Source organism: Hirundo rustica, chromosome 10 (assembly GCF_015227805.2).
Source record: "Hirundo rustica isolate bHirRus1 chromosome 10, bHirRus1.pri.v3, whole genome shotgun sequence".
Lineage (NCBI taxonomy): Eukaryota > Metazoa > Chordata > Aves > Passeriformes > Hirundinidae > Hirundo > Hirundo rustica.
Window position 1 is genome coordinate 21,979,034 of NC_053459.1, and position 22,813 is coordinate 22,001,846.

Genomic DNA, 22,813 nt, shown 5'->3' on the forward strand with positions numbered 1-22,813 from the left:
GGCAGAGCGACCCAGCTCCTCCCGGGACAGCCCGGACAGGGCACCCCGATAGTGCAGGGGGTTGGGGGAGGCCCCCGCTCTCCTTCCCCCCCTTCTCCGGGGGCGTCGGGTGCACCCATGCCCGGCTGCAGGGGGACGTGGAGTGGGCAGAGAGCAGCTGCGTGTCCTTAAAAAAACCCAAACAAAACAAACCGAAAAACCAAGTTACAAATGAAAAAGAACCGATTGCCATCAAGGACGGGTCCGCAGTGCGGGATCGAGGGTTTGCGCCTGCCTGCCGGGCGTTTGGGGCAGCAGCGTGGGATCCGCGGAGCCCCCGCCCCAGGCGCGGAGCTGTCACCGGTGGGGTGCGGAGGGAGCCGGGCGGGGCTGGGGGGCTCCACGGGCGGCCCCGATCCACAGCGCCGCAGCCCGGGGGGTGGGAGGTGGGATTGAAGGGGGGAAGGGGCGATGCTGAGGATTTTATTAAAACAAAAAGTTGAGCAGCGTGTATGTATGTACTGGCGCAGCCCCGAGTCTGAAAGATTGTAATTTTCTTTTATGGTGTCTGGCAGGATTTGCAACAGATATTAATGGGAACATAAATAGCGCATGGAAGGTATTGAACAAAACTGTTTAATGCAAGGAGGTTGTACCAGGGGAAAATCTATACGTAGTTTGGATTGATTCATACCTCGGACACAGCCATCCCCTAAAGGAGTTCCCAATTTCTGCGCGCTCTCTCTTTGATTGGCAAACCCTGTAATTAAAACAGATTAGAGCGGTCGGTGTTACTGTTTTTAAAACGCTTTTTTTTCCCCTGCCCAACTGGTGGTGGCTGAGCCGAGTTCGAGGTGGCGAGAAAGCGTGCGCGCCGGGAAAGTGTACGATTTCATGGGACGCATACATAATAAAACATGTAATCAAATTATATCTCTCTCTGCCTCTATACGCGGAAAGATCTACGGTGATTGCTGCCGGGTGCGAATAAACCATTTAAACCTCGCAAGGACTGCAGAAGAGCGTTAATATCCCATTAAAAAAAAAAAAAAAAAAGGCAGGGGAGGGAAAAAAAAAAAAAAAAGGTATCACTTCTCCCCCCAAGTCCTTGTCCCGCGGGAGCGCGGGTGTCCCCCCGCAACCCCTCCCGGGTGCGCAGGCGGCGGAGCGGCCGTCCCGCGGCCGCGGTGGCGCAGCCCGGCGGCGGCTGCGCGCCTCGTCCCGGCCCGTCCCGGCCCCGGTGCCGGCTGTCAGGGTCCCCACCGGCGGTGATGGATCGCTGCAAACTTTTTTTTGGCGGCGCTGAAATGTTGAAGAGCGGGGGGGAGCCGCCCGTGCGCATGTGCGAAGGTGTCCAAACTGACAATGCTGGAGAGATAGCGAGCCGGGATTGAGAGAAAGGGAGAGCGTGTGTGCGGGAGAGGGAGAGGAGAGAGGGAGAGGGGGAGCGAAAAAGGAGGAAAAGCTCCGGGAGGAAAAAAAAAAAACCAAAACAACCCCCCCCTACCCCAAGCCCATCGGCCGCGGGACTGGCAGCATGCGATCCAAGGGCAGGGCGAGGAAGCTGGCCGCAAGTAGGTGCAATACCCCTTTCTCTTGGCTTTTCACCCTCCCTCTCTGCCATGTTGCACAGACGCGTCTGGTGCGGCGCGGAGCTCGCGGGCAACCTGCAGCATCCCCTCGCAGCCTCCCGGCCCGGCCCGGTTCGGCTCGGCCCGGCCCGGCCCGGCTCGGCGGACGGCGGCGGCACCGGGGCGGGGGGCGCTGGGGCCGGAGCCGGGCCGGGGGTGCGGGCGGCGGGCGGGAGGTGGGGAAGGAGTTGAGGAAAAGTTCAGCGGCCAGCGCTGGAAGTTGCCGCCGCCGCCGGGGGCTGGAGTGGGGGGGGGTCGGGGAAGGGGGGGTGCGAGAGGCTCCGGGCCCTATAGTGGGCGCTGTGGGCTGCGGCGGGGCCGGGGGCCGCGGGGGGAGCGGCGAGCGCGGGTGCGCGGAGGGGCAGCGGCGGCTCCGCGGGGCAGGCGGAGAGCCCCGGCAGCAGGTAGCGGGTGCGGAGCTACCGGGCACCCCGCGGGCCCCGCCAGCGGGATTGTGCCGAAAAGCGGCTCCCCGAGCTCCCCGAACCGAACCGAACCGAACCGCGGCGGGGCGGGCGGGGCCGGGATGCTCCGCGCGGTTCCGCGGGGGACGGCGGGGCCGCCGGGCGGCGCGGAGCGCTTCGCAGCCCGCTGGAGTCGCCCGCTAAAAGTTGATGTAAATGTTGTAATTTCAGGCGCTTTTCCAGCACTTTTTTTTTTTTTTTTTTTTAATGCAGTTTGGCCGCCCGAAGGTCTGTGTTCCGCGAGGCGAGGGCTCGGCCGTCCACACGCAAAGCCCGACTTACTTAATTATTTGTCTTACTCTCACCCCATCTGTTTCTCCTTTATGATAGGGATCTCTGCTTTTAACTGCTGCACTATTGGGGCTCTTTTTTTTTTTTTAATTTATTATTATTTTTTTTTAATGAAGGATTCAACAACAAAACTTCTCCAGCTTTCGCGTCCTATTTTAAAAACAACTGATGTCTTTATTTTCTCTGACACATCTGGGCAAGTTTCATTTGATATCCATGGCGATGGCAACTCACATTCCCATAAAAAAAAAAAAAAAAAAGATGGGCAGGAGGAAAAAAAAGTCAGATGAAATGTTGCATAAGTTGCGTGACGTAAAAAAGCAGATGCTTATTTACTCTTTATTTGTGAAGGGGGAAAAAATAGAGAAGCGTGGAAAAGGGGAAGTGAAAGATGTCTCTGGATCATCATCATCAGCTTTTCTGTGAACCTGAACAGCAGCAGCAACCTGCGTTTGATTAGGTGATCTGAAAGTGGATAATCCAGCGCCCTCAGTTTGAAAACAAATATATTTTTAAACCTCAAGGTTGCCATCCCTGCTTTGGAGCTAATTATGGGGGAGAAAAAAAAAATTCCCATCCCCGACAGAATCCGCCAGGTTTCCTCGCCTCTCCCTCGCTTTGCTCGCTGCGCAGCGATGCAGGGCTCCTGCTGCTGCTGCTGCTGCTGCTCCGGCTCCGCGGGCGAGATCCGATCGACTGCAAACTTTGTGCGTCTTGCAGCAGCAGCACCAGCAGCAGCACTTTCCCCTCCTAGACAGATGTGTTGCATTAAATAATCCTTCGGTTACAATCGGCTCATAAAGGAAATCATATTTAAAAAGCCGGGATTTCTTTCTTTTTTCTTTTTTTTTCTTTTTTTTTTTTTTTTTTTTTTTCGTGTTCGGAAAAGCTGCTTCTTTCCCCCCCGAAGAGCGTCTCAGTTTCATGGCAAGTGGAAGGAGGGTTGGAGGCGACCCCTTCAATTTAGTCGTTCGAGGGAAAAAGGTTTTAGCTTTTCGGTTCTTTCTGTCTGAGTTAGGAATGGGGAAATATTTCGCAGCCTTCACCCTTTTGCGTGGAAAATGATACAGATCGGGATAAACCGCATTTCTTGTATTATTTCACTTTTATTGCTCTATGCGTGAAACAAAAAATCGCCCCATTCGCGTGACTGTCGCCAATAGTCAGGGAAGCTTTTCCCTCCTAATTAAGGGAGAATACCTGAAGGGTATTTTCTTGACCTCAGCTTTAAATTGCTAAAAAACTAATTTTCGAGGCTTTGCCACACTCTTAAAAAAAAAAAAAAATCAGAAGAAACAAACAAACAAAATAAAAGCCACGCGGGGAACAGCCAGCGAATATTTTAAATGCCCAGCTGTAAAAATAAGGCGAAGCACACGCTGCAGCCGGCGTTCCCGCCGCGCTCTCGGGAGGCAGGCGCTGAGGAGCGGGGTGCGGGCGGCGCTGCGGGCCGGGGCCGTGCGGGCCCGGCTGCACCTGCGGGGACATCCCGGCCCCCGGGACAGCTGCTTTTCCACTCGGGTGGGTTTGTGCCCGCCCGGTGAAACCGTATCCCCGAATAACCCCCGCCCCAGCCGGCCCGGGGTAGCCCCAGCCACCCAGCAGCCTCATAAAGAGACAGAAGGTGATCAGATTAGGGGAACACACGCGAATAAGGAGGCACTTGTTACTTTTACACTTTATCGCCGCTCTTTTACAGGCAATTTAGTGCAGTCAAGGTAGATCCAGATCCCTCTAACCGTCTGAGATAGTAAAATAGCACTTTCCTAAGTTTCAGCAGGTTTTCCTGCGCCTGTAGTTTGCCCTCAGTCTAGCACTTAAAAAGCTTGATTGAAAAACAGAGCCGGCGAGTTTATTTGCCTGTTTAAGACTGTCCGGGAGTTTTGTTTTCGAGCAGGGAGATGTTTGCCGTGTCCCGGCTGCCTGCCTTTTCGGCGAGGTTGTTTATTTGCCGTCGCTTTACCGTCGCCTCCGCCTCGGGCTCCCGCACCGCCGCGGGCACCGGGTGCCGATGGCCCGGGCCCGGCACCGGGGCGGCCGGCGGCCCCTCTGTCCCTCTGTCCCTCTGTCCCTCTGTCCCTCTGTCCCTCTGTCCCTCTGCCTCTCGCACCCCGCCCTGCCCGGCCGGCACCGGGCTCGGCCCGGTTCGGCCCAGCCCGGTTCGGCCCAGCCCGGTTCGGCACCCCCGGCGCGGCGCTGTCCCCGGGCGGCTCCCGGCGCGGGCACGGGGGGCTGCGGGGACGGCCCAGACAATCCCATTATATGCCGGGCATATTTTCACCAGGCGCTTCATTAACCCTTTTCAGGGCGGAGAGCGCGCGTGTGGCTTTTCGCTCCCTCTTTCTGCCCTTCCTTCATTCCTGCTCTCCTGCTCTACCCTCTCTTCCTTTTTTTCTCTCATTCTCTCCTTTTCTTTTCTTTCTTTTCTTTTCTTTCTTTCTTTTCTTTTCTGTTATTTTATTTTCTTTTATGGCTTTGCGTTCTTTATTGTTCTTTTCTTTTCTTTTAGTTCTTTCGTTCTGTTCTTTTCTTTCTTTTAGTTTTCTTTTCTTTTCTTTTCTTTTCTTTTCTTTTCTTTTTTTCTCTCCTTCTCACTTTTTTTTTTTTTTTTTTTCCCTCTTCTCACTTTCTATCCTTCTCTTTCACTCAGGGCTGACAGCCAGCCCTGAATTTGGGACCAACTCTGCCTCCTGGCTGCTCCCCGGCCACCCCGGGCCGGCCGCGATGCCGGGCAGAGAAAGGACACAAAGGAAAAGGACGGTCCCAAAGTCGAGCTCGTTATTAATACAGCCCTGCTTGTAAATGAAAAATGTAACCCTTGTTAATTAACGCTGTTTACATGGGGTACAAGAAACTTAAGAAATGTTTCTACAAAGGGGAAGGAACTGTTTACAAAACTCTTTCAAAAGTGTGACATATTGCTGCAGTTCCAGCACTAAAAAGCCAAACACACTTACACGCCTTTGAAGTTGGCTGGCTGAGGCAACATTATTTGACTCGGATTCAGATATTGCTTGTGGGTATAACTAATGGCTTTTACCTAGTTAGTGGGCTGGGAGGGGCGAGGGCCTGGGCGCCGTGGCCATTGGGTCCCTCCGGAGAGCTGGGGCTGGCTCCCCGCCAGCTCTGTACAATGTCAACATTGAATATTTGAATTCCCAGACTCTATTTAACAACTTTCTAAATAAATAAACTCATTGTGTGTCTGTGTTTAAAATTATTTCACCTCTTTCATGAAAGCTACAGCATCTTATTACACCGGCCTCTTGGGCTGCTTTTCCCCCTTTTCTTTCCAAACAAACACAAACGGAGCTGAGCATTTTATTTTATTTTTTGTTTTGTTTTGTTCTGTTTTTCACTGTCTCCTATCTCTCCCTCTCTCCCCTTCTCATTTTCTGTCTGTCTTCTCTCAAAGCACGAGCGGCAGCTGCTAGGACATCCCGCCACGTCCTCAGTGGGACAGCTCTGCGCACCTCGTTATCTAATCATAGCTAAAACCAAAGCCAGGTTCACCAAGCCGGTTAAATATTAATCATTTCTAAAAGGAGGCCCAAGTGAGTGCCATTGCTGCAGCAGTGCCCTGTACATACTCAATCATTTTGGCTGCCCTACCCCGGGCGGGCTCCGGGGACAGCTTTCATTGTTGTTTCCATAAATGGCTATTAGTGTTCATATTCACCTATTCACCGACTTATTTAAGCGCGTGTGAGTGTGGATGTGGCTGTGCTCACGGAGATGTGTGCACACGTGTGTGTTCAGAACACGCTTTTCTGCTTATGCCACGGAGATAGATTGATTTATGTGTGTAATACCTGTGTGTGTGTGCATGCAGAGAGGAAAGCAGGTAAATCTGTTTGATATTTGTAACTGTAATTAATATGTGTACAGTGTGTAGTTTAGAGAGAAATTGCGGTGTGCACAAGCTCCTGGGGTGTTCGTAGCCCTGACACCAACATCTGTACACCCACAAAGGCTCTGAAATGTTCTGGATGCATGTAGGGAACACAGTGCTGATAGGCAGCAGCATGGGTGTTGTTCCCTGGGATTCTTCCCAAATACACTAATTGTGTGCTTCCATGGCGGGAATATCCACTGTAAAATATTTATTGTCTTCCCATGAAGTAAAGGTGGCTGGACAGAGAAGGTATTTCTGCCTGTCCTGGGGAGCACAGCTCCCTGATAAAGCTGTCTGGGTTGCTGAAGAAGAAAGTGGGATGAATTTTCTGCCAGGACAGGTATGTGGCAGAAGAAATAAAGTGCTGGTGGTTGCTGCAGCCCCAGGTGGATGAGGGAAGGGCAGTGGAGAAGCAGATGGAGTTTTATAAATCTCAGCTAATGAAACCTTGTCCACAGAAACTGCATTGCTTTGCAGTAAACCGCTTTTTAAACAAATGTACTTTAGCTTTGGAAGGGCTTGTTCAGACACTTAGGTTTCCAACCAAGAATTCATAATATTTGTTTATTTAAAATTTAACTAGGTTTGCTGTCATTTTTGGAGCAAGTCGGTGTTCTTTTGCTGTAATTTAATACAATCAGTTTTACATCATTTCAGTTTGGTTAGGCTAGAAGTGACTTATGAAGAGCAGGAGGAGGTTTAATCCCACACGGTTTTCAAACTAGCAGATGCAAAGTGTCATGTTGTTCAGTAGACAGAGCTAGAACCGGACAAATGCAGATTAGAAATGCAATTTATGTTTTAAGTAGTCAAGGTATTTAACCAGTAAAACTATTTACTGAGAGCTGGGTGGGTTTCAACATCAGTGGAATTCCTTTGTCTTAATTAAGGTTGGCTGTTTTTCTAAAAAGATATGAGCTAGTCCAAACAGGAATTAATTTAGGGAATTCCTGTAGCCTGTGTTATACAGGGGTAGCAGACCAGACCCCTCTTCCTGATTTTATAATCTATGCACCCAGTTAAAGCCGTGCAGTTTCATATGGAGACATAAGCTCAAGGCTGGGATCACAGGAATGCACTTAAAAACTAAACGGTCATTAAAAAACCCAGGTTCAGCTCCGACAACGCAGAACCAACATCTGGCTCAAGGTGTTTTCCATCCTCTTTCCATCCTGCTTACCTGGATCACAGGCACCCTCAGAAGTGCCCCATCCCCAGTCTGAGGGCAAAAGCAGTGATGGGCTTTTCAAAGAGGGGAAGGAGGATCAGGGTGTGGGAGCTGAGGTTTGGATGCAGACAGCGGGGTCTGGGGTCAGTGGTGTGATCACTGCTCTGTGGCGGATTTCCACTGGGTTCCTGCCATGTTCCTGTGCAACAGCTTCCTGCTGCAGTTCTTGACACCCAGACAAGACCAGGAGAGTTCATGATACAGAGCAGGGAGCATCAGGAAGCACCTCCAGATCCCTTTGCTGCAGGAGCTGCTGGAGGGAGGTGTTTGCTGGCCGAGAAACAGCAACGTGGGGAAGGGGATGGAGAAGCTGAGGAGAAGTGAATGTTGTTGTTCCCCAGGACTCTGTCTCTTTGCACTGCCATTTTAAATTAAAATAATCAAAATTCTCAGGGTATAAAGAAGCCCTGTCTGATAGCTCGTGGACTTTATGTTCCCTCCCTTTTGTTTGCGTTTCTAGGCTGTGCTGAGGCAGTGCCTTCTCCAGTGCTGCTGGAAGAAAGGGCAGCCACGGATACGTGTGGGAGGAGGGAAGCTAGCCTGCAATGAAGATTGTATTTGGTGCTAAATATGTAACAAAGAGAAAGAAATGTGAGCTAATCCAGCAATAAGAGTTGGGAAGTGAAATACAATTAATTTTATTTCAGGCTTTAATGCTGTGGTCTGTTTTGGTGAAGCATTATCTTTTAAACTGGGATATATGCAACGACATAACCCCCGCTACCTTGAGGGAATGTCAGAGTTTGATCTCCGAATAAAGGAAATTCAGAGTTAAGGCTGAAATGTACCACATGGCCTCCAAGTCCCAGGAACAACAGGAGGCAAGGAAGTAGCTAAAGCTATGGGCTGCACTTTAAAACGAGTCCAGCAACTACCAAGTCGCCAGCGCTCGTTGCAGATACACAGCACGGCTTGAGCTGGGATTTGCATTGACTAGAGAGAGATCTGCGATGGTCTTGAGTCTTTTTGGAAATCTTGGCTGATCTGTGATGAGCGTGAGAGTTTTATGGTGGAAGGATTACAGCTCTGGGCTTAATTTATGCAACAGAAGTGCTCTTGTCTCCTTCAACACCGATAGCTTTTGTCTAGAAAATCTTATATCGGAGCAAAATTTCGGCTCAGAAAAGAAATAATACCCAAGTTACAGCTTTACTCCTTTTCTGAGGAATTGCTTATATGTCTGAATGGGGGGGCACTACATTTTAGCCCAGTTTAAACTCCAAACTAAATTTAAATTGCCTGTAAAATAATCCACAGGATGGAAACTGAACACAATCGTAGCCCTTGCTCCCTGACCCAAACCCATATTCCGTTGCAAAGCAGCGCGCTGCTCTGTTCCGTGATTACAGTAAGTTAGAAACCAGAAGAGCAAGACTTCTATGAATAGGTTATTTTTGGCAATTGCATCACCAATTATGTATAAAATTTCAAAAAATATGGGCTCTGCCAGTTTGATCTCCGAGAGGGATACAGAAAATGAAAGCTTTGAGGCTGCTGTAACATCATACTATTTTGTCTATTAGATATCATTAGATTACCAGAATACTGAGACCTTCCTATCAACCAGCCTAACAAAAATTTCCCAGGTGGTTTAAATTAAAAAATTAGCCATAAATATATTTTGTATAATGTAATTTATTATGGATGTTTATTGTGTGCAGTGGGAAAATGTTTAGTTTTGGATGATCTTACCGTATAACATGTGCCCTACTGAAACTGTTTATACTGAGGCAGCCTGGAAAAGCCCCAGTTTAATTCTGAGACTGGCTGGGCTACATGCTCTGAAAGCCACAGGAAAGCAGAGCCCTTCCCCTGGAAAGCCAAAGGGGCAACAGCATCTTGTGTGGGACACGTGCAACGTGAAACTAGGCAGTGGGGAGAGAGCTGAGTGGCAGGGAAAGCTGAGGGATGGCTCAGGGCAGTGTTGTTTTACAGGGAAAATGGGATAAAAGTGATACCAGCTTGCAGCAGGTCCTGTCATGCTGGGATGGGAGGCTCACCAGTGTCTGAGGGATACTTTTCTGCCACATCCCATGTTTTATCAGAGCAGGGCTATGTACTGACGCCCACCCATGACTCCAGATTTGCCCCTCTGCAGCACAGAGAGCGGATTAAGCTGGCTTTGGGGACCCAGGGGTCCCTGTGATGGACACATCCACCCTCTGCTGCAGCGGGGAGCCGATGGCTTCAGGACAAAGATCTCCCGCCTCCCCTCCTTTTGCACAGAGTCCCCACGCTGGCAAGGGTGAAATCATTCCTCAGTTTAAAAAAAAACAAACCCTCAAAAACTTCCCCCCCTGCCCCAAGCTCCTTCACACATGTATTAGCACCAAACTGGCAAAGCCAATGGAAAAGGATTTTGCGTTTTGGCAGCAGAGCTGGCTGGGAGCTCACTGTGGGCCTTCTCCCAAACCCACTGGAGCTGAAGGAGCTTGTACCGACTTCAACGGGCCTTGGACTGGGTCTGGCTGGGAGGAATCTGCTTCCCTTCCTCCTTGGGGGTGGGGGGGGTTATCAGCAGCTTTTGCTCTGTGGTGAGCCCCAACACGTGATGCTGTAACAGATACCTGGATTTACATCAGCCTAAGTGAATTAGCTTGGCCCTATAATCTGGCCTCATTTAAGAATCGTTTTAGCCATTAGGGTGAAATATGAACGCTGCTGATGGGGGGACTGTGGTGACTCTGGATCCTCGTTTCCCACCGTGCACCACCTCTCCCAAGGGCTGAGGACCTCTGAGGGCTCTGGTGGGTGTGGGAGAGGTCCAGCACCCCTGGCTTGCACTGCAGGGCTCTCCATTCCAAGGACTGCGGTTCTCCAAATAGCCTGAATTGGTACCCTCAGAACAAATAGCTCTGCTGCTGCAGGTACCTGGTTCCCCCAGTAAGTGCTCCATTTATTGCCTCCCGATTTCATCTCAGACAAACAGAAGGTATGTGAGAGACAAGCACCGACTGCCGGAAAAAAATCACCCCAAACATGTCTAAAGCACAGCTTGAGTCACTGGTGGTGCCTATATTTTTGATTTAAAAACCATTTAACATTTCCAACGTTTGACAGAAATGATTAACCTTCCCCTCTTGAAAACTCTTTGCGATTTGAACTTACCGTGGCGCATTTTATTTACTTGCACCTTGGTGAGGAATTAAGCAATGCTTTTTGGTGAGTTTTAATCTTTCCCATTCTCTTTGTGGCTCTGTATAAAGGGGGAAAAAAAGAAGAGAAATATGTTGTTTGAAATAATTTTGAAGTGATGTTTCTGTTTTACTTTTTTTAGGCTCTTGATGTATTTTTGGCTACATGGGACTGGCATGGAGCATTGGTCTAAGAATATACCACACTGAAAAGCAAAGTGATATCAGCTGTATCTGAGCTAACTGCACTGCTTTATAGTTCTGCTGTTTCATTGTTACTGTGCCATGATAATGACGATTTACAGCAATAACGAAAAGTCCTTAATTGTAAAATATAAACAGCATGAGATATTTGTCCTGATTCTTTCAGTTCATATAAAAAGCAATATTTCAGTAGTCACTGGCTGCCTGTGCAAATGCTGTTAAGCAGCTATGCTCTGCCTGAATAATTACTGTCCAGGAGTTTGTGCTGCCTAATAAAGCCAAGGTAACTGAGAAATGAAGAAATGATGCACTAGGTCACTCCAGATGATGCAGGTCAGAGAGATCTGAGTGAACAAACCTGTGCCGTGTCCTTAATATCAGTGACCAGCCTCAGAATGAGAGAAAAGGTGAAATTATCTGTACTGTACCGATGCCCTGAGTGAAAACTGAGCTGAGACAGAGCCAGAAGGGGAGGTGCAGAGTCAGACCCAGGACGGGATGCAGCAAACCTTCCCAGCTGGGGCTTCTACCGTGCACCAAGCTGAAGGATCAGTCGTGGACCAAACACAGAAGATTTATTTCTAACCTGCCATTATTATTTATTATGACTCAAATTAAAACAGCAGCCACAGAATGCAGCCAGCACTGGATGCCTGTTGTGCTGAGCTCTGTGGCAAACACGGGCAGCCCACACAGAGCTTAGGCCCTGAGAAATGCAGATTAAACTCGGGGTCTGCTGCCCTACACGTGCAATTACAGCATCACTGGAGGCTGTAATAAAATCCTGGGGGGAAATGCATGCTTTAAGGAAAATCCACGGAGTCAGGGCTCCATGGCTTGCACATGGGTGGACGTGCTTCAGCTTTAATCACATCAGCCCTTTCCCCCTCCCAACAAAAGGCCCTCCTGGCTCGGTTTTACACCACCCTATTAGTTTTGGCCGTGTCCGTAATCTTGGGTGATCAGGCTGCATTAAGTCACGAGTGTCCTTGCAGCATCACCTGCTTGCTTTCAAAGAAAACAGCTCCGAGATTCTCGGGGTAGGAAGAAGGCAACGCCGGCAGGTAATCCAGCCCTATAAAATCCCTGGATTGCGGTTCCAGCCCGCTCTCCACGCGGGCGCTTAGAGAGGGACCTGAGCAGTGTGGCTGGCAAGAGCCAGCAACCAAAAAGTCCCTCAAGCCTATAAGGTTTATTAAGGTTCTTTTTAAGTCCCTGCCAATAAAAAGGGTCCACACAACCTCTGAGTGAGGCTCCATAAGCTCAGTTTTATGTTCAGATAATTTGGAGCCAAACCGTCACGGAGTTCACATAGCGAAATACCCCATGGAGCATCGCGAACTGCGAAGAAAATATATTGAGGAAAGAGAGGACTGATAATTTTATGGTTTTCCTTGAAGTTAAGCAGTAAAATGGGCTTTATTTGGCAATTTCCGGATTTCTGATTGCAATTTTGTTACCAGCGTAACACTTTTCGATACAATGTTTTGTAAATAGGGAGAAAAGTTAGAAGCCGAGGTCCTACAGCGCTTGGGTCTGCCATGGGAAGCGCTGCCACACACTCCAGGTTCCCAAAACGGATCAGACCTGGACTGACTTCTGGATCAGACCACGGGGCAGGAGGTGCCAACAGCCCTCAGCTCTGCTGTGAAAGGCTGCAGGTTGAGCCCAGTGTGGCTGGATAGCCCTTGGATGGGATAGTCCTTTAGAGAAACAGGAATGGTTTGACCCAGGTCCAGAGATGAACAACATAAACTTATTTTTGGAGGGAGAAGCATTTCTAATTTGAAATACATTTAAGAGCCCTGGTCTTTACAGGTGAGGTGATCATCACAATCTCCAGGCTCGTTTTCTAGACCAGGCTATTAAAATAACTTGTCCCTCAGCCTTTTGGTTGTGTGCAAACGTGTGTCCAGAATTCACAGGATAAAGCTCCACTGTGTTTGCCCCTCACACAATAACTGTTTTACGCTCGGCACGGCTCATCTTTTAAAAATCTATTTTACAAGGTAATAATTCACACCCACTTCTCTCTGGGAAGTCATTTGTAGAAGGGAAATCAAACATGGATGGGCGCTGGAGGGAGTACTGCTGATACACGCAACAGCTCCAAATGTTGAGGGAAGCGGTTATGGATTTGGGAGAAGATGCCATCGTGACCTTGGCTGTTTGTTTATTAGACACTAAATCACAGATATTTCTTCTGCCAGTTCTAACTGGTCCAAGGACTCAGATATAACCTTAAAAGCCCTTTCTGGGGTTTTAGACAGAATTTAGACCTCATCAGCGCTCAGTACTATTTATGCAGCCTGAATGAAACAAGGGGATGCAGAGACCACCGTGGGAAAGAGAAAAGGTGAAGAAGCTAGAGCAAAAAAAAACCCCAGGACTGTTCATTCCAGGGACTGTATTTCCTTTTCATATGTTGCACTTCCTGGTGCCACAGAAAAAGAGAGAAAAAGAAAATATTTGATGTCTTTTTGCTCACTTTGTTTATGCAACTTGTGTGTACGACAGCCAGTCACCCTCAGACTCCTCCTGCCAGTGTTCCTAGAGAGAAGGATTGTGTGTCAGTGTCAGCAGCAAAGGTAGCACTGGAAGTAAGGTGGAGGTGACCAGAGAGGAGGCAGGGATGGTGGGGGAAGAGGGCTGGGAAATGGGACATGTCTGATGGATTGCTGTCAGCTCCTCGAGCAGAAGGAGGAAAACAAATCAGCTCTGCTGGCACCATTTTGCACAGGAATAACTTGGGACATCTGTTTTAAGAGACGATTGGTGCTTTTCATATACTAAATAGTCCCTGAATACGCTGTTCTCCTGCTTTCCTCTCCTTCTCCAGCGCTATACCAGTCACATATAAAAAAATATATATAAAAATATATTTATATCATGATATAACATGATATCAGCAAGCTAACACTGCTAAATCACCTCTGTGCATCTTGGCCCCCTGCTTAATCTCCTTTTTCAGAGGCCCAGTGGAAATTAAGGTGCTGGCCTTACTCTTCAGGTCCACACATTCCCTGTGTGTTCCTGCTGCAGAAATAGCTGTGCCCCGTGGGTCGGTGAGGATCCAGCTGAAGCCTGCGAGGGCTGGAGGGAGCAGTGTTGCTTTAGGCTCCCTGCCTGAGGAGTGACATATCAGAAGTAATAAGTCTGAGCCTGAGCTGATGTCTAACAGCATCGGAGGGCGGGCTGGAAGGCTGAACCCCTGCAAAAAAAAAAAAAAAAAGAGAGAGCAAGGAATTTAACAGCAGTAAAAAAGAGGTTAAGGAAAGAACGAAAAAGGAAAGGAAATAAAAGTGATATGAATGGCTAGAAAAACAGCTATGGCCAAATATTAACCTCTACTGCTGTATTTTGACACTGGGCTGAGTTAATAGAAGTACATGGCTAATACACATTAGTTGGAAGAAGGAATTCCAGAGAGTATCTGGATCAACTTAACGTGAAAATGTATTAGCAAAAGATATTTTATGTATGTCCAAATCTGCCAATAGCTTGAAGACGTATTCTGCAGGAGGCTAGCAAGAGAAAGTATGTTTTACTGGTGGGGTTTTCAGCCAAATTCTCTCATTCTTGGTGCTTCTTTTCCCTTTCTTCTCCAAGACACCTTCTCCTCAGCCATCAGAGGAGCAGGAGCAGACAGACCTTTTCCCCAGCCTGTACCTTCTGTCAGCTGCAGCAGCCTCACAGACAGCGCTGGCTCGAAGGGTTTTTTCCTCTTAGAATGTTAAAGGAGCAGCCCCAGAGCACAGGAGCTAAACTGGTGTAAAAGTGGTGTAAAAGCAGAGCCCTCTTTGGCAGGGGATGCCCTCAGTGCTGGCTGTTCCTCCTGGGCTCCATCCAGAGGTGGGGACAGCAGACACAGGACAATCTTCACCCCGTCAAGGTCTCGAGTGTCTAACGCTTAGAAGTGGAGAGTAGTTTCAGTTCTTTAAAATAAGGATTTTTTTTCCTCTCCTTTTTGTATTTCTGCATGTCCTTGGGGTTTGCATTCTTCCATAGGTATCATTTATTTCACAGCAAAGAATCGTAGTGAGACAGCCTGGGCTTTAATTTCTGGGAATATCTTTATAGGCTTGTTTTTGTGGCTATATAACAACATTATGTTATCTATCCATCTCTCATTCCACTTCCTGATATACAGAATTATCAGGATTACCCATCAGTCACTCTTGTGTTTTCTAGCCCTCGGTGCTATATCAATTTTTAGGATATTTTTTCCAGTATTACAGCGACACAGATTTCGGTGATAATTAAAAAATTATATCATATCTTTAAAAACTCTGTTGAGATGTGCAACACCATCTGAGGAGAAGTAAATTTTAGACTGGAGTTATATCATTACTAGTTTCCTTGTTTGAGTGAAGAAATGTAGTTAACTAAGGTACAATTTTTTTTCAAGGGAAAAAAAAAAATCAAAAAGCAATATAGAAGAGCAGGATATCTGCTTTTGTAATTATGTACTAAGGAACTGGGATTGTGCCCCACCTGATATCATCCTCTACAACCTTTCAAGTACCCAGGCTGCCCAGCTGATTTCTTTCCGTGATTGCAACAGGATTTCTCATGTTTTCAGAAGCTCACAGGGTGTGTTCCTGCGCCTGATGTGTCAGATGGCCTGAGAGGGGACAGGACACGGGGCTGGTGGGAGATACAGGGGGGAAAGTCACTCAGTACAAAGAGAAAAGCAAGATTTAAAGGGTGATTGTGTATCTCCTGAGCTTCACCTCCACAGCTGTGCAGGGACCTGCTCAGCTGTGCCACATCAAGGTGAAATTGGTTCCTCTAGGTTTTTTTTTTTTTTTTTTTTTTTTTGCAAGGTAATTAAGGAACAGAAAGTTCAGCTCTCTGCTGGGTAGAAGGCAGGGTTCTCTCCTCCAAGTCTTTTGCTCTTTGTCCTGCAGGACACCATGGAATGTGTCTTGCACCCTGCTCCGGGTGAAGCTGTGTGTGGAGTCGTGCTCTCAGGTACTGCTCATGTAGTGCTGGGTTTGGGCCAGGGGGTGGTTTTGGGCTTTGGCAAAGTGTGCTGCTGCTTTTTGCTGCCTGCAGTGAAAACTGGGGGTGTTTCCATCTCCTGGGTGTTAGTACATGCTATAACAGGAGCCCCGAGGTGTCACCCCAGACCTGGTATCAAAATGTTAGGCAGATGCTACAGGAAATGGTTGGAAGTTTCCTTGAGAAATAACTACCTTTTATTTTATTTTTCTTTCCCTGCAAAGTTTTCACTTGTTTAGTATTGTGTCTGCTGGCACTGATTTTTTTTTTTTTTTTTCAGTGTTGGTTACAAAATCCCAAAGCAATGGGAGGAAGAGGTTTTTTTTCCTTCCCTGTGTGCTTTTTCAGATCATGTTGGAGATTAGCTCGGGGGAATGACAAACCACTCTGTTCCCAGCACAGTCTCCCCATCCACAGCTAAAATGTTATGGGAATTGGTGTTGGATGCCACATCTAGTTTCACTTTTTGCTGTACCCTTTGCTGCCAGCACTCCTGCTGTTTCTCCTTCCAGCCCTATGATTCTACAATGTTGTCTGTTCTTTCCTTGATGTATAGAAATACTTATAAAAAAGGGAAAAAATAATTAATTTCTGGCTGCAGGTTTGGGTCACCATCAGGCAGCAGCAGACTCCAGTGTGTTTCATAGTTTCCTGCTGCCCTGGTCAGCTGTGTGGGAGAAGGGAGATGGTTTTAAGGGTGTCCAGGGTCTGCCTTCCTCTTGAACACTCACAGTGTGCTGTGAGAGCTTTGCCTGCTGTATTTGCAGTAGTGCAGGTGATTGAGCAGCACCACCTCGCTCTGGTTTTGGTTAATAAGCAAGAAAAGGTGTGCTAATCCTATAAGGGTGTCTGGTAAAACCAGCAGAGCTGTTCCACAGAGGCTTTGCTGACCACAACCAGGGGGAGGGGTGTGTTGGAGGCTGTTGCTGCTGATGAGCATCCTCTGGAGAGGGCAGGAATTGCTGAAAGGGCTTTCCAGTTTCTTGTGCAGCCCTCAGCGCTGGGCTGGGGGAATTTCCCACGTTGGTGCTGGTGTTTCCCACGTTGATGGGAACCCCAGGCTTCCCAAAGGCAGCAGTCACCTCTGCTCTGAGCAGTACCAGAAGCAGGAACCTCTTGGTCCATGCAGGGTGTGCTAGAGCTGCAGAGTGGGTGGGGATAATTTCTGTCCCTGATGCTTTGAAGATTTTTTTTTTTTCCCCCATATAGAAAGAGGAGTCTGAGGTGTGTCTGATGCCCCAGGTGAAAAAGCTGGCTGTGTTAGAGGCTGGTGGGTGAAATTATGTGCCAGTGTGTGTTCTAGCACCTCTCAGCTGGTGTATCCATAGTTGGGGGTTCAGCGTGTGGCCCCCAATGGCTTGGACCTGTAAAGGCTGTGGAAAAAACTGTAAATTAATTTCTGACCAGACCGAGGCATCATCGGCCGTTTAAAAATTGTAAATCTGTGTTTATCCAACGTTAACAGATGTAACATAAATGAGTTCCTGTGCTGTCTGCTGGTCTGCTAATGGCACTTGTTTGTAAGTGCTTTATGTTAACAGCCATTTGATGGTGCCCATTAGTTTTTCCCAGGTTAATGTTATATAACAAAGTGAATGCTGGCCAAAAGCAATAGTAATACGATAAACAAAAAATCCAAATGCTGGGTGAGAAATGTAGTGGAGCGAGGGCTGAACTCTGGTGGGAGTTTGGTTTAATCTAAAGGTTAAAAAATGTTATAATTTGGGTTTAAGTAAATTGGCTCTTTAGTCCCAGAGGTCTTGCTCTTGTACTACTTGTGCCTCCAAAGCTCCCACTAATGCCGATGGGAGTCTTGGGCGCACAAGAAATGCGGGTTCAGGTACTAAAGTTACAGATTGGCTTGGACCAAAACCCCTAATCCAAATACCTCCGGCTTTTGAAAGCATTTGCCAATTGGATTTGAATCTGGACACAAACATTGTGGCTTGAGCTCATCTGAGCTCACTTACATCTGTGTAAATCTGTAGTATGGCCCCGATCCAGCAAAGCACGTAAATATGTGCTTAATTTGACTTCAAGGGGACTATTGTGTGCTTAAAGCTGAGCATGTGTTTAAGTGCTTTGCTGGACTCAAGTCCAAATACATGGGAGTCAATGAAATGACACCAAATAGTGCAGTGTAAGTGCGATCTGAAATGAACCAAAATGTTTGTGTTTCTACCTGGAAATGAACACCCTGTTCACATCCTACGTATCCTGCATGCGCCTTGTGTTCTCCTCCATCTGCACACAATGTATTCTTTACAGTAACCTGTCCATTCAGTACAGTAAAAAAAGAAATATACTTTGAATTTTCCTGCTCTATTACTCATATTTCATGAAATGTGTTCTTATGCCAAGTGTCTGTTTATATATATTTATACATGTTGTTTCTTTATTGATATTGGCAAGGTACAAGAAGAAAAGAAATATTTTGCAGTTAAAAACATGTAAACAGTTTTATCCCTCATTTAAGACCTTTTTTTAAGGAGTTTACCTGACGTGATCAAGTAACTTTAACTTGTTTTTTGGTTTTGCCAGCCTGGCCAATATGAAGAATATTTGTAAAACATATAGGCTGTTTTTTATCTGAAAATACACATTTCAAACGTGTTTGCAATTAACTGACATGTGAACATGCCTTTACACTCAACTACTAAATGCCACTTCTGTACTTTAAATCCCACTTCTAGTGATTGCCACGCTACATAAAGCTGTCAATGAATATTTTCACATGTATACGTTTAATACTGTTAAAAGATCATGTATTGCTTGTCAGCTGCTGCCGCTTGCTGCAAAGAGAACACAAAAGGGTTAATTGAGCTCAGCCCTGCAAAGGTGGCAGAGGCATAGACTAGAACTGGGAATTAAACCCAAAACAAACACAACAAGGAATAGCCCTCGTGCCTCGGTATGACAACCACAATGCAGACATAAAGAAGTGTAAGCTGCAAATGTCTGTAGGTTATTAATGAGGTAATAGAAGCAAAATTAGGTATCAGCAGGGTTTGGCTCTGTTTGAATAAAACCGAGATCTTTTATCTCAGAATATGCTAGGAAAGACTCATAAGCTGTGATTTGGTGGTCTAGGCTGTGCCCTTCTTGGTTGTGGGAGTTGACTCATGCCATTTAAACTCGCCAGTGTTTTCCACTCAGGGCAAACAGATGTGGGATCAGACACAGAGAACGGCTGGCGGGAAAAGAGGGAAAAGGTTTGCATGGCAGTTTACGAGGAAAAATGCTTTTGTGTGCTTACTTTTGAATCAAAAGGATATTTTGCACTTCAGCTTTGTGTCTGGAAAGAGGATACAATTTTCTTGCAATTCTAGTCTGGGGGAAGCACATAATGGCAGTGCTAAGACACCTCTGTGTCCAGCTGACCACTGCCCAGGCTGAGACTGGTTCTCTGCTGATTTCAGCAGCTGCCCTTGGGATTTACTTCAGCCTGGATGGGGGCAAAGCATGGTCACTGACTCCTGATCAAGTCCCAGTGTTTGTGCCCTGTAGGAGTAAACTTTTCTCCAAAATAATGGCAAAATACTCCTTTCCTGACTCTTGGAGAAGCTGACAGCCAGAGTTGCAGCTGATGCATTGTGTGAAGTGATCTGCTCTGCCCCGATCCCTTCTCAGCCCCACTGTCACTGAAGTAAGTGGCAAAGCTCCCATTAACGTTAATGATGCAGAATCGACCCTAAATGGATAAGGTTTGTCTTTAAGAAAAATCGCTGAGGGATTCAATTACATCATAAATGTATTCAGTGGTTGTGAAGTGATTCTGGTGTACCTACGGCCAAACCCTGAATTCCTTCTCAAGTGTCTGGGAGAGGATTGATTACAAATCCCGCTCTAAGTTACACCCGTACAACTCCCCCGGAGCTGATGGCATTCCTCCCTGTTTCCCTTGCATGGACAGTGCAGAGGCTGAGCTGCACAGAGCCTAGCACATCCTGCTTCTGCTCCCCTTGCACAGGGGCTGGGAGGGATGCAGCCTGTCCCTGTGGATCTGCAAAACTCCTGGTGAGCTGGAGCGGCACCTGCGGGGTGGTGGAGGCTGCACCAAGGGCGGTTTTGGCCCCTCAGCCTTTGAAGAGCTCTGGCATGATGTAATCCCAACCCTGTGAGCTGCTGCGGGACCCTGGGGTTGAGAGATGCCCTATAAATCTCCCTCGCTGGGTTTTGTTACCTGCCCGCTCTGTTACATGACTAATGACTTCAGGTAAAGAATGGGCAGTGGAGAAACAGGTAATTAACAAAAACATCCTTCTGTGTTTTCTGCTCAGCTTCCGTGACTGGTGTTTTCCAAAGCTGGGCAGATATGATTTGTGGCCTCCCTCTTTCACCAGCACAGCAGAGGCAGGGCTGGTTTGAAACCTGGCGATCCCTGAACGCTTCCCCATTTTCCTGCCCTTGCATTTGATGCAGCCGGGGCTGGTTTGCCAGAGAGTCGCTGGTATCTGCCTCGATGTGATGTTTTTTGTGCTGAGGTTAAGTTGTTGGGCTTTTTTTATTTTAATTTTTTTTTTTTTTTTTTTTTTTTTTTCCTGGAGCGTGGGTTTCTTTGAGAGTGGCCTGGTGCAAGTGCACTAGCAAAGTGAGCCTGCTGTAAAATATTGCTGGATCCAGCTGCCCTGTCAATAGGTCAAGCTATTTGTCCGATCCAGACAGGGTGTCTAGTTCTCCTGGCAGCATCCCTTGCCTTGGCATGGGAAAACCTGTTTTGTTTAGCGCTAGGGAAACAATATGTATAAATAGTAATGCTTGAACCTAAACACTCCTGTTGTCTTTATGCATGGGGTGCTGTGTTACTGGTTATTTTATGATAGATTTCTTTCCCCCCGCCCTCCCCTCCAAAGGACTCGAGTCCCAGCCTGCAGAATAGCTGCCGTTGAGTGGAAGCATTCCTGCTATTTTCCCCTCAATTCAGAGGAAGCAATGCACTTGTTGTGTTACCTTGGTGAATCGAAAGTGGTTTTCACTTCCCTTAATTAAGCCTGCTTTGGTGCTGGCCCCTCCAAGATGGAGAGCACAGCGCACTCAGGAGCGCTGCCGCTGATTTGAATTCCTAAATTCCTCTCCTTGCAAACTTCAAAGGCAAGTATATTGCTCTGTCTAAGAGGCACCAATTATGTAAACCCTGGGCTATTCAGAATGTTCCATAATTATTTATTTTCAGCGAAAGAGGTTTTAACCCAAACTAGACAGAAAACTGGCATTTCTCCAGTTATTAGATTCTATTGAAAAAGGTATTAAACAATGGGCAGGGTAACATGGTAGATTAGTGTCCCTTCATCTTCCTGACCTGGGCATGTGTCAGAGCTGTACTGAGCTGACCAAAATTACTTTGATTTGATGGCCATTAAAGGTCAGGGGCAGAATGGGATCAGACGCCTCGGTTGAGGCTGAAGTACACAACATTATATATTGATAGTAATTAAGTTGTTTCATTTAATAAGCACCATCAGATTTAAAGGCATTGTTACAGTATCGAGGCTGTGAGAGGGAGAGAGACAGCCAGGATATGGGCTGGGGGAGAGAGGGAGAGAGAAAGGGTTCTGGAATGAGTGAAATGTGTCCCTGGAGTAATTTTTTATTTTATAAACTGAATGCAAACCTGATGGAGGACTATGGAAATGAGCAGTCATGCTGGATACATACACACACTCTCTCAATATTCCTATACTGTGGGTAATGAAAAGTGCCTTCAGGGATGGGGTGGCCTTACCATTCATCAGTGCCATAGCCTTAAGTGGGTAATAACTAAGAGCTCCCATATCTAGTGTGTATATAAATTCTAGCTCCTCAGTATATTTGCTTCAGACTGTATTTAATTTATACAATTCCTTAGCTTTAAAGCTGTCAATTGATAACATTCAATCTGTGAGCCTGACTGATAAAAGGGAAGGGAAGAAGTACTCTCTAGTGGCTAGAGCAGGGGAAGGGTGTGGGGGGCTGAACATGCAAGTGGTGCTTCTTCTAGGCTTTTCTCCAAGGCCAAATGACACCCCCTGCTCTCCCTCCCCAGTTATTTTTGGTTTTTTCTTTACCCTCTTGGGACACAAGCTGGCAGGTGTTGGCTGCATCTACAGCAGGCAGCCACCTGCTCTGAGGATGAAGGTATCTCTCTCGCCTCCAACAGTGATGAGAATCTGACCCTTGTGAGTTTGGGAGATGCTGACAGTGGTGGCTTCTCTGCCACCCATACTCCAGAGACACCTGCAGGGTTAATCACTGTGTTTGGGAGGGCTGGTGATAGAGTCCACGGGCTTTTGGAAGGAGCAGGGTAGTAGAGAAGCCTGCAGCACAGCAAAGTGAAAGGAGACTGATAATTGAGGGCTCAGCAGGAATTAAGTGTCCTGTGGATGCACAGGTGGATGTTGAACTCGGGCAGCGTGTGCTCCTGTGAGGGCTGGCTCTGCCCTCGGACACGGCAGAGATGGGGACATGAGTCTCTGTGACAGAGTGATGTGTCAGTCACTTAAACACTGTAAAGAGAGCCAAGCTCTCATACTACAATAAATTTGGAAAGTTGAAGGGAAAATGGCCAGGCAGTTTAGAATTCAGCTTGTGAACCCAATATTGCACGATTTCCACTGCATGAAACAAACTGTTATTAGCAGGACGCTTTGTTCTTGACCCATATTTCAAATGCCCCTGTGTCAGGAAGGGACTGGTCCAGAGCTTGGCTCAGTTTCCCTTCATTGTAAGACGTACTGGTTCCTCCTGACCCCAGGCTGCTGCTGGGCTGCAAAGGCTCCCCAGCACCTGGCTGTCCCACAGGTGGCCTTTTGTGTGGCTCAGTGACAACTCCTGCATGGCTGGCTGCAGTCACTGCTGAGACTCAGCTCTGCTGAGACCCACAGAGGTGAAACTCTGCAGACACTGGTGATTCCCACTGGCCATCTTGGTGCTGGTCCTGGTGTGAGGCACACAGGGCTTTGCATCCCAGTCTGGGCTCTCTGGTCTGGAGGCAGTGAAATCACATG

The 22,813-nt window shown here is 47.5% G+C and overlaps 1 protein-coding gene across 2 annotated transcripts in view; it reads left to right on the plus strand.

The window, feature by feature from the left end:
* Window positions 1–1,346: 1,346 nt before the first annotated feature.
* Window positions 1,347–22,813, plus strand: part of MECOM (MDS1 and EVI1 complex locus) — a 327,125-nt gene continuing 305,658 nt past the window's right edge. For both annotated transcript variants that reach the window (XM_040074068.2, XM_040074072.2), the window contains exon 1: window positions 1,347–1,553. In XM_040074068.2, the coding sequence (XP_039930002.1) occupies window positions 1,517–1,553 (37 nt within the window). In that variant the 5' untranslated portion in view covers window positions 1,347–1,516. The remainder of the gene's footprint in view (window positions 1,554–22,813) is intronic.